Source organism: Salminus brasiliensis, chromosome 13, assembly GCF_030463535.1.
Source record: "Salminus brasiliensis chromosome 13, fSalBra1.hap2, whole genome shotgun sequence".
NCBI classification, from domain to species: Eukaryota; Metazoa; Chordata; class Actinopteri; order Characiformes; family Bryconidae; genus Salminus; species Salminus brasiliensis.
Genome location: NC_132890.1, coordinates 20,762,899 through 20,775,039, shown reverse-complemented (window position 1 = coordinate 20,775,039; position 12,141 = coordinate 20,762,899). Strand labels below are relative to the sequence as shown.

Genomic DNA, 12,141 nt, shown 5'->3' with positions numbered 1-12,141 from the left:
ATATTAAAAAAGAGTTGATCCTGTTTTTTTCTGAGTAACTGTCTCTACTGTCTAGAGAAGGCTTTCTACTAGATTTTGGAGCATTGCTGTGAGGATTTGATTGCATTGCAGTGAGATCAGGATGTTGAATGACCACCCCACCCCATTCCCACAACTCCTGTACCTGTGTTCCAGTGAACACAATATACTGTACATTGTCCTGTTCTATTGCCAATACAGACCTTTGGACCATAGCATATAGTTCAGTCAGGTGGATCCAGACGTTTGACTGCTGCTGAGATCTAGGCAGTGAGTGTGTTCATAGTAGTGTGAGTGAGTGTGTGCCAGGTTCTGCTACGTTTCCACAGCTCAGGCCACACTCATGACTCATGACTGGAGTATGTGTAAGGAGCGAGAGCTCTGTGTTTCTGCAGAACTTCACTTTTCTTCTGAGGACTCGTTCTGTAAAGTGAAGCTGATCAGCTCAAGAGAACGAGAAGAGAACGAGCTCCTCTCTCCGCAGGACTCCGCTCTGTTTACACCGAGGTCTTGCGCAACCTCCTTCCACATACTTGGCTCTGAGACTTACTCTGGGGAGCGCTGGTATCATTGCGTGTTCGGTGCTGTAAGCTGACACGTCTTCTGTGGCAGTGACCAGATCTGTGAGGCTATTGTTTGAACCAGTCCAACAGTTTGGATTTGTCTGCTGACAAAAGCCTTTTTCACGTGTGTTACTGTTTTTCACAGTTTATTCAGAGCAAAGAATATACAGTAAGCCTTTGCTTTGATGTAACATCACTAGGTCTACTTGATTTACATTTATTTTTGCTAAATATATTTTAATATATATTAAATATATTTGCGGAATGCCAGAATAATGAGAGAGGGAATTTTTAAGGCAATTTTTATTCATTTCTTCAAAATTCAAAATCGTCAAAAGTTTAAATACATTTCATTAGTATTTGGTACCATTGCCCTTCAACTGTATGACTTGGGTCAAAGTTTTTAAATATCCTCCCACAAGCTTCTCGCAATAGTTGGCAGGTATTTTGGCCCATTCCTTCTGACAGAACTGGTGTAACTGAGCCATGTTTGTCGGCCGCCTTGCCTGCACACGCCTTTTCAGCTTTGCCCATACATTTTCAATAGGATTGAGATCAGGGCTTTGTGATGGCCACTCCAAAAGTTCTCCTTAAGCCACTTTTGTAACCAGTTTGGCAGTATGCACCAGGTCATTGTCCATTGGGAAGACCCATTAGTGCCCAAGCTTTAACTTCCTTTTCTCATGATGCCATCTATTTTGTGAAGTGCACCAGTCCCTCCTGCAGCAAAACAGCCCCCCAACAGGATGCTGCCACCCCTGTGTTTCACAGTTGGGATGATGTTCTCAGGCTTAGTGTATTTAAACATTTGACTTTGAAGAAAGTAATAAAAATTCCCTTAAAAAATCCCTCTCTCATTATTCAGGCATTTAGCAAATAGAAATAATTTTGGTAATCCTAATTGACCTAAAACAGGAAAACTTTATTCTAAATTCATGTCAGACAGTGAGGACAAAAGTGCATATGTGGCTTTTTATATAATGTATGTAAACTTCTGGTTTCAACTGTAGCATAAGACAACACACTGGACATTCTGAATTTTTATATTTATGTTATTATTTATGAACAAAAGACTTGAAATTGCACATAAGCCCTATTCAGGAGTGGGCAGGTGGAGTATTACATTTTGCCACAGGACATCTGTTAAAACATAATAATGCCCGATTTGAACAGGATAAAAAATATCTGCATATATGACTGAGATGGGAGTGGCTACTCGATTTACGCACTGCCGTCATACATTACTATGATAATAACCAATCCTATAACCCACTTGCAGTAATAACATTTATGTAGCCCATAGGCTACACTGCAGAGAAGTGTTGCACCTCTGAGAAGTCCTTGGCTCGTCTTCTGGATTTGACTGTAGTATGCCATACCTTCTTGAGCGTGTTTCTTGAGCGTGTTTCTCAACCCTGGTCCTGGGGTACATACACTGCTATTGACCTTTTATTGGATTCTCTGCTTTTACACACCCCTGCAGCTCTGAAAGGGCTTGTTAATGAGCTGATTAGTCTGTCAGGTGTGTTGTGAGCAGGAAAAGCCCTAAAAAGTGCAGTTTAACGTGCCGCCAAGATACAGATTTAGAGCATAGCTAACTAGCTTTCCCACACAAAGAGATCAGGATGTTGGGGGCACCACTTTCAAAGAAGTAAAGGGACCTGCATCTATGAAGTGCTACATTTGCAACATCCCCCCAAAATCTATACGTCTGTTATTACCATTTTGTGGAGGAGAAGCAGACATGTCAGGTGTTTGTGAGACTATCAGGTAAGACATTCATAACCAATGTCTGCAAACCAAACCATTTCTCCAAGGACGTTCTGGTGTTGATTTCTCCTCCACAAAATAGTATTAGCAGACGTACAGACGCAGATCCTCTTCTTTAGGAGGTGGTGGAGAGTTTTTGGCATCCGACATCAATGAAATACTAAGACACCATTTCAACCTCCCCCTGTCACTTCCCAGAAGAGCCCCCTACTACATGTAGCCCATGCAGACCACCAGCTGCCCTCAGAACAGCAGACCGCTAATAAATACAATAAAATAAAATATTTCTAAAAATATTTAAATATAAAATTCAAAATGTAAAATTTATACATAAATAAAAAAAATATGTATAAATGTTACATTAGAATTTCATTAGGTAAATGAGCTTGTGACAGCTGCTGTGTGTGAATGTATTTGTAAAAAAAAGGTTGCTGACCCTCCTCCAGGTTCCCCCATGGTGAAGGTGCGGGTGCAACACCCTCCTGAGGCTAGTGTGAAGATCCACCAGGTGCTGAAGGTGGGTTCTGGCCCCACTGTGCATGAGCAGTCAGAGATGGTCACCTGGTCATCCGGACTCTCCGGATCCCGCAGTTCTATCATTCTGCCGGGAGAAAGGGCAGAGGCCCCGCCCCCTCGTATACAGGCCCCACCTCCTCGTGACCAGGCTAAACCCGCTCGTGTCCAGGCCCAGACCATCCGTGGTGATTCCACCTACACAGAGACGTCCGGCTTTAAATATTGCTTCAGAGAGGTTCGCAACGGACAGGTAAGCACCACACACACTAAACAGGCTGCTTCTGGAAATCGGGACACTAGATGTTTTTTTTCTTAAAAACTTTCTGGATATTAATGTTATTAGAGATTCATTCTAGATATGAATGTTATTGGAACTTTATTCTGAATATTAATGTTATTAGAATTTATTCTGGATATTAATGTTATTAGAATTTTTCTGGATATTAATATTAGTAGAACTTAAATATTTAAAAGTAATTAAATATAATTAATTAATTAATTAATTAATTAAATATAAAATCAATTAATAAAACTCTACTCTATTTTTGTCCCACAGTGTAGTTCCCCGATGCCTGGCCTGCGGAGTCAGGAGACGTGCTGTAGGGGTGATGGTCTGGCCTGGGGAATAAATGAGTGTACACTGTGCCCATCTTCATCAGGTATGTTTGAGGACACTCATTCAGTCATTTTATTTCTACACAGTATGTGTGTGTGTCTGTGCCTCACCCACTGGACATATAATGGAATTATGTAATAACTAAAGTTTTGGAAAAGGACACTTCATCTCACACATCTCACACACCGCAAACAGTCTATTTTCACGCTATCCACCTGCATTGTTTAAATAGCAACGGTGCTTGCGAATACATCTACACCGATGGGTGTGGTGGTCTCGAAATGAGGTGTGTTCAGGTCAATTTCTGGCATATTGCTATCACCGGTGCGCCAGTGACTGAAAACAACCTAGGCAGACCTCAACAGTCAGACGTTCATTGCTATCTTGGCACTGAATTGCATGCACCCCCTCTCATTACACACACATGGACACGCAGCAGTTCACAAACCCATAGCGCATGCCAGTTGGCGGCTATGCAAACCTTTACATCAACAATAAACAGAACACAAACTAAAATAACATTATTCTAGAGGCGAGGCGCTCCACCACTTCAGCACGCCTTCCCAGATCATGCGTGATGGGTCATTGAAATAGCAATCCGCCAAAGTCAGACCACACCTGGCTCTTAAGGGGAAAAAAGGGTTCTAAGACTTTTTTTTTTCTTTTGGTCAAGATCTCAGACACTGTCAAATCCAGTATCCTGGGGGCATTAATACATACACACATTTACACACACACCCTTCACGGTATTATTAGCCAGACTGCTAATATCTCTGAGCCATACCTCAGGAAAGGAGGAAAGCAGTGACGTGGCGACATCAGATATGAGTTTCTATTCATAGCTTTAGTCCAGACATGCTAAACGTATCTTGAGTTCACCATATTTGTGCACTTTACTCTCCTTCAGCCAACCTAGATCAACATTAGAGCATGTTTAATCCCCCTGTGAGCTTTTATTCCAACCCTGCGTCTCGCCTGTGCCCTTCAACCAGCACCTTCCATCACTAACAGTCTATTTTTGAACAACACCACAGAATTTCTAACAGTCCCTTAGTATTATTATTATTATCCATTATTTATTATTTATTGTTCCAGATACAGCTGCCAGGTTATATCACAAAGGGAGGTCTTTTTATGACGTTTCCTTGATAGTCTCAGGATGGTTTTGAACTTAGTGCTGAAGCTCTCCAGAACAATGGTTGGACTAGCTTCACGTTTGTAACCTCTTGGGGACCTGCTGTGGTTGATGATGTTAATTATAGTGTTACACAATTCTTTTACACAATGCTGAACGTGGACCAGTGCTGGAGAACATTGTGTGTTATGAAGTTCATGAAGTTCATGAAGCCATGAAGTTCCACCCTGAGGGACGTCAACGTGAAACGCAAAATGCAACCTTGGGGAGGCTCTGGCCCTGACCATTCCAGAGTATGAGCTTTTTTTTTGGTTTCTGATTAGGTCTATGTTGGGAGTAGAATCCCAGCACAATCAGGGGATTGCGTGGAAGATGACTGCAAAAAACTGGGACTTTGCTTTATCCCTAAATCTTCTGGTAATTCTGTGACCATCGGCGACAATGTAGACAGTTCAAGTCAACACATTGTTCTAACAACTAGCGACATGAGTATGTACTCTCATTATAATCAGGGAAACTGTCTAAATCAGCCACGATTTACTGGTGTAATGCTGTTAGTACGTTTACACCAATCAGCCATAACATTAACATTACCTGCCTAATATTGAGTAGGTCCACCTTGTGCCGACACAACAATTCTGACCATTCGAGGCATGGACTCCACAAGACCTCTGAATGTGTCCTGTGATATCTGGCACCAAGACATTTGCAGCAGATCCTTCAAGACCTGTAAGTTGTGGGATTGGGGCCTCCATGAGCATCAGTAAGCATTAGGTCCCCTGACCCTGACCCTGGTTCACCGGTTGTCCTTTCTTGGATCACATTTGGTAGGTTCTGACCAATGCATATTGGAAACAGCCTACAAGACCTGCCTGATGTTTTGGAGATGTTCTGACCCAGTCGTCTAGGTTGCTATGGGATTCCAGGTTGCTAGGCAGCTGCTTTGCTGTTTTAAGTGGTTGCAATACTGTTGCTCTGTTGCTTGCTTTCATATCCTAGATCATTGCTGTGATATCCAAATTGGTTGCTGGGGTGTTAATAGGCAGTTGGAATGTTATTGCAAGTGGTTTCCATGTAATGCCACTGTTGCCAGGTGGTTACTAGGATGATGTTAGATGGCTTTAGGCTTACTAATCTAGTTTTTCGTGTTTGTATCAGTGCGGTGTGGTTGTTATGGTGTCCAAAGTGGCTGCTGTGATGTTGCAAGGTCCTTGCTTTGGTATCCCACATGATTGCTAGGATTTGTAAGGATTACTACACAATGACCATTCCAGATCAAATGAAATATTCCAGAGTTGGAACGTGGTTCTTATATTGAAATTGTGGGCAGATAAATAATAAGATTAGTGCTGTTATGCCTTTGTAATACACACTTACTTCTCCCTGCTCACAAAAAACTACTAAAAGGAGATGAGTGCAGATGAACACCAGGGAGGAAAACAAGGCAGTACAGCTGTCTCTCGCTGTCCGTTGACATGGCCTTTGTTTCCTAAAGCAGTATGATCTCTCTGAAACACTTTTTGATCTCTGAATGAAAGGGTCTTCATTCTTTCCTCCGCTCTCATGGCCGAGGACCACAGACGCAGGAGAATAATTCATTGTTCCAGAGAGATGTTTGTCTTGGCTGGAGATCCCGCTGCTTTCTTACTCTCTTTAATTCTCGTTGTATGAAGATGCTTAAACACAGTTCATGTTGGGTTGTTCTGTAATATCTGCTCATTATTTTTTCCCATATCTGCTTGCAGCTTGCATCCCACTGGCCACTTTATTAGAAGCCACTACCTTGTGCTTCCACTCAGTGGCCACTTTATTAGAAACCCCTACATTGTGCTTTATTACTGGCCACTTTATTGGTAACACCTGCCTTGTGCTTCTATTGGAACCTTTATTAGAAACACCTGCCTTGTGCTTCCATTCACTGGCCACTTTATTAGAAACACCTACCTCATGATTACTTTCACTGACCAGTGTATTAGAAATACCCACCTTGTGCTTTCTCTCCCTGACCACTTTATTAGAAACACCTACCTAATGCTTCCATTCACTGGCCATTTTATTAGAAATACCCACCTTGTGTTTCCTCTCCCTGGCCACTTTATTAGAAACACCTACCTCATGATTCCTTTCACTGACCACTGTATTAGAAATACCCACCTATTGGCAACTTTATTGGAAACACCTACATTGATGTTTATTACTGGCCACTTTATTGGAAAGCCATGTGCTTCCACTCCCTGGCAACTTCATTAGAAACACCTACCTTGTGCTTCTAATACCTTTTTTTAAAAACTTATTTAACTTATATAAAAAACTTAAAAAACTTATATAACTTATTTAAAAAAACTACCTTGTACTTTTTACTGGCCACTTTATTAGAAACACCTATGTTGTGCTTCCGCTGACTCTGTGTATCAGAATGAAGGATTGTGATGTTTCTTCACAGGAAGCAGAGGAAGGGGTGAGGGGAGCTGTCCGAAAGGCTTTGAGAGGGTCAACGGTACGCAGTGTGTGGGTGAGTACACTGATCGCTTCGTTACAGCCTTCAGGAAGTCTCTGATTATCTCATATGACAAACCTTCAGCTTTGTGTAGTGAGAGAGAGTGTGTGTGGTGTTCCATTCAGAGCAGCCAATCAGATAAAGGGTGAAGTACTCTGTCACATAGCACATTAATAAAGCAGTGTGTGTGTGTTTTTTCTTCTCAATGGAGACAAGCTGTCTGCTCCTGATAGCAGATTACACCAGTTCAGAAAGATGTATGTGTTCCTCAAGGAACTTTTGGAGGTCCTTCAATTTGAACCTCTTAAGGTGCTTCGAGGAACCTTTTTCTTCTAAAACTTTTTTAAGGTTCCTCAAACCACCTTCAGATTTCCTCCACAGTTTCCAATTGAAGAACCTCCAAAAGTTCCTCAAGCATCTTATACTTTAAACAGTGCACAGGCCTGAAGTATGGGAGCATAGATTTAGAAACAGTTTATATTTTAGCATTTTCTCTAACATTTAGTCTAAAATTTGATTTAAAATCAAATTGAAACTAGAAACATTAATCTGTCATAAAGGGACACTCTGGCCACAATGAGAAATTAATCAATCCCTGCATCTGAAATAACACACTGTCTAAGTTAAGCTTGTTGATGACTATTAAAGGGCCAGTTTCACAGTAAATCAGAATATCATGATTGATCACTGATCCTAGATGCAGTTGATCAGTCAAGACATGTTTGGTATCTGACATGTGCTTCTTTAGTTTACAACGGGGGATGCTAGACTAACATTGCTAACAAACACAGGACTTCAACAGTCACCAATCTCAGCTCCGTAATTACAATTAATTTTTGTTGTTGTTGCATTTATTGTCTCTTTAGAATGACTTAATCGCAATTTGTTCTCTGCAGTCCAAGTCCGGTGTTTGTTAGCAGTGTGAGCCTAGCATCTCTCGTTGTAAACTTAAGAAGCACATGTCAGATACAAAACATGTCAAAACAAAGTAATAATTATGAATAATTATTCAATTTAAATAGGTCACGGCTTAAGTAGTATATAATAAATAGAAAATTGAATTTTGAAATGATTCTCAACAACAGTTGATATGTGTATAGAGAGGTTTAAATAAGTAGGGTGTATTACAAAATCCTTTAAAAATCCTGACGACAAACATAGGGTTCTGTTCTAGACAGGGACATACAGTCTCCTCCATAATGTTTGGGACAAAGACACATTTTTCTTTTACTGCTTTGATGTGCCTATCATTGCTATGTCTCAAACCAAAATGTTTGCAGTTACCCTTTAAAATGAAGCCTAGAATGTTTACTTTAATCACATCTGAAAGGTTATACTGTGGATCATTATGGTACATTATGATGGGCACTGAAAATTAGCACAGTTAGGCACAGGAGGGAACTGGACTATTGTATTTTTCTCCAACTGAGCTGTCTCTTTACAACAAGGACATAAATATTCCTGACACCATTCGCCAACAATTAGGAAAACTCCTAAAGGAGTAAACGTGAAGAAAGCATTCACAGGTACAGTATATATATACACGTTTTCACACATGTGGAGCAGACGCTCCTGTGATCTCTCTGTGCTCTGAGGGTCAGTGCAGGCTCTGTTACAGCCGTACTTCCTCCCCTGGTGTAGATGTAAACGAGTGTGAGCAGCCGGGTTTCTGTCAGAACGGGAACTGTGTGAACACCCGCGGGAGCTACAGCTGCGTGTGCAGGCAGGGCTTCTTACTGGATGCCTCGCACAGCATCTGTATCTGTAAGTACAGGAGCAGCAGCGCTGTGGACATGCAGCATCGCCCGAGGGTCAGAGATCAGTGGGGACACGGCAAAGCTGAAGGGTCACACAGCTGAGTCATACACTGCACTCACTGAACCTGTGAGGAATTAAACATCAAATGCATGAAGTACACTTACTGGCCACTTTATTAGAAACACCCTACTTTGTGCTTCCACTCACTGGCCACTTTATTAGAAACACCCTACCCTGTGCTTCCACTCACTGGCCACTTTATTAGAAACACCCACCTTGTGCTTACTCTCTCTGGCCACTTTATTAGAAACACCCTACGCTTGTGCTTCCACTTACTGGCCACTGTATTGGAAACATTTTCCTTACTCTTTCACTTTCTGGCCACTTTATTAGAAACACCCACCTTGTGCTTACACACTCTGGCCAATTTATGAAATACGCCCTTCTTACATTTCCACTGTCTGGTCACTTTATTAGAACCTCCCTACCCTGTGCTTCCACTCACTGGTACTCATAGGGATGTAAATGCAGTGTATTGTAGTTGTGTGATGCTCCGGCCCTGCCAATTCAGAACAGACTGCTGTGCTGCCATGCATTCGTGCTTTAAGTGATGCCTGCTAAGCTGCTCTTTGACCTCTGCGCTCCTGCACCTGCCTGTCCTTGGGTCTTCCACAGTTATTGTGGAGTTGACAGCATTTGTTGTTCTGTGCAGTGTTTTCTGTTTATGTGTGTTCTGTGCCGAGTTTGTTAAAGGGCCCATATCGTGGGAAAGCAAAGATTCTTTTTTTTTTTTTTTCAATGGACAGTTAAAAAAATATATCTTACAATTCATATATGGAAACTAAGCTGTTATTTGTGCTTTTATTTATGGTTATTTATGGTTGTTTTTGTCACAACCATGAACATATTTACGTGATTGCCCATTCAGCCTACAGCAGTTTAGCCCTTCCCATTCAGCCTACAGCAGTTCAGCCCCACCCATTCAGCCTATAGCATTTAGCCCCACCCATTCAGCCTATAGCGGTTTAGCTATTCCCATTAACCTACAGCAGTTCAGCCCCACCCATTCAGCCTACAGCAGTTTAGCCCTTCCCATTCAGCCTACTGCAGTTTTAGCTATTCCCATTCAGTTTACAGCAGTTAGGGGCAAGTGGTGTGGTTGTTAAGGGTGAGTGATGTGGTTGTTAAATATATGTATATATATATCCATGACAAATCAGACAACCATTTGGATGCTTAAATGGTTCTCTGCCTGGTTAAAGGGTACTTAGGATTGGTGGAATACCATTGAAGAGTGTTATGTATGGCACCAAATAGTCCATTTTTGCTCAGAAAGTACAGGAGTTACCGGAGAAAGCTAACATGTAGAAATGGGCCTTTTAAAGTTTGTCTAGTTTAAGGCTGGTGTTCGGGAGTCTGAGTCCAGTTTGTTTGGAATGCTGTCAAAGCTTCAGTGTCAGTTTATGCATATGTATATACATACATATGGATGTGTGTGTCTCTGCATGCATGTGTCTTTGTGTGTTTTTCGTTCAGAGATCAGACCCCAAATACAGTTAGTTACTGCCTACGACAATTTAGCCCCACCCTTTCAGCCTACAGCAGTTTCCAGCAGTCCCCCATGCAGCCTACAGCAGTTTAGCCTCACCCATTTAGTGCTTATACAGAGAAACATCTTCTGCAGTGGTGTCAGATAGGCTGAGCCGTCTCTGTGTGGCCTGCTGCTGGTGTGTGAATGCTGCATGCTGGGTTTTGTGCGCCTGTCTGCTCGTCAGTGCTTTTGGGAATATGTGTGTTGGTGTTTTTGTTACCGTGTGTGTTTGTGTATGACGTTGTTTGTTTTGTGAACAGCTCAGAAGGTGATTTCGGAGGAGAAGGATCAGTGTTTCCGAATCTTAAGCCAGGCTTCCTGCTCTCTACCCATTCTGAGGAACATCACCAAGCAGATATGCTGCTGTAGCCGTGTGGGAAAAGCCTGGGGCCGCAAGTGCGAGGCCTGTCCATACTTCGGCTCCGGTCAGTTTCTTTTCCCATATGGAGATAGATGCAAACTGATTAAAGGAGCAGTTTGGTGACCATGATTGATCACTTACACCAGATGCAGTTGATCAGCCAAAGTATTGTGTGTGTGCTTCTTTGGTTTACAACATGAGATGCTCGGCTAAGATCTTCATTCGTTTGCTAAATGGATGTAGTTTAGAACATGGTGTGACTTACTTCACTCCAGTCTGGAAGTGGAAAAAATTAAATGCTAATTTAATAAATCGACTTTTTTAAAAACATATTTATGCAGCATTTTATTAGAATTCTTAAACAATTAAGCACACATCAGACACAGAACATAGTTTGACTGATCGACTGAATCTGGGGTCAGTGATCCATCATGTTCATCTCATTTTTGCAAGACAGTTCCTCTAACCGGAAGAATTATGCAGACCACCCTACATTTATGTTGTGTATTAACAGTGGTGTGTGTGTTCAGCTGAGTTTAAGGAGATCTGTCCTGCTGGTCCTGGCTACCATTACTCCCCCAACACACTGAAGTTTACCCAGAGGGTTGCTGAAACACATGGGACTGGTGGTCCACCACTGGTCTCTGAGCCCAGACCCCAACAGCCTGAAACCACCAGACACACCACGCAACCCCAACCGCCAACACACAGCCAGACCACCCGCGTCCACACCGACCCCCGGCAGCCGATCACCTCTGAAATCTTCATCATCCAAGGTAGACCACAGCAGCCCAGCAGTGCTGGAGTGCAGATTCAGAACAGACCACCAGCCACCAGCCAGCCCACCAGAGCACAGTCATGTGAGTGAGCATGAGCAGAAGTACTACTGCTTCCTGTGTTCTACATGGCTTTTATTTGATATTTTTTTCTCCGCTAACAGCTGTCATCAGGACACAAACAGGCAGGCCATCTATTAACAGGCAGCCGCTCCGACCTCTCCCAGTTCCAGCTACGCCCCGCCCGGCTCCACCCAGACCAGGTGAGACCACATGACAGTATAATCTTATACTCACTGTTTGCATCATAAATGTATTTAATATCGGTCTGTGTTTAATCTGTGGACTTTTTGTATCCTCCACCATACCTCCGCCACTTTCTCAATCTCTCTCTCACTCTTTCCTTTTTCTCTCATTTTCTTAATCTTTAGCTGCTTTCCATCTGTGTGTGTGTGTGTCTCTCTCTGTTTGGGGTCTGAGAGATGGTGTTGTTTACAGGTTCTGACATGCAGTAAAACCGAGCCGTTAGTAAACAGTCCT

General features: G+C 42.4%; 1 protein-coding gene across 2 annotated transcripts in view; it reads left to right on the top strand.

Annotated features, from left to right (window-relative positions):
• ltbp4 (latent transforming growth factor beta binding protein 4) overlaps positions 1 to 12,141 on the top strand; it is an 85,349-nt gene that overhangs the window by 40,606 nt on the left and 32,602 nt on the right. The window contains exons 7-13 of one of the 2 annotated variants that reach the window (XM_072695305.1): positions 2,798 to 3,117; positions 3,424 to 3,526; positions 7,062 to 7,130; positions 8,757 to 8,879; positions 10,725 to 10,889; positions 11,356 to 11,685; positions 11,766 to 11,864. In XM_072695305.1, coding sequence (XP_072551406.1) covers positions 2,798 to 3,117; positions 3,424 to 3,526; positions 7,062 to 7,130; positions 8,757 to 8,879; positions 10,725 to 10,889; positions 11,356 to 11,685; positions 11,766 to 11,864 — 1,209 coding nt within the window. The remainder of the gene's footprint in view (positions 1 to 2,797; positions 3,118 to 3,423; positions 3,527 to 7,061; positions 7,131 to 8,756; positions 8,880 to 10,724; positions 10,890 to 11,355; positions 11,686 to 11,765; positions 11,865 to 12,141) is intronic. The other variant, XM_072695307.1, reaches the window with a different exon arrangement.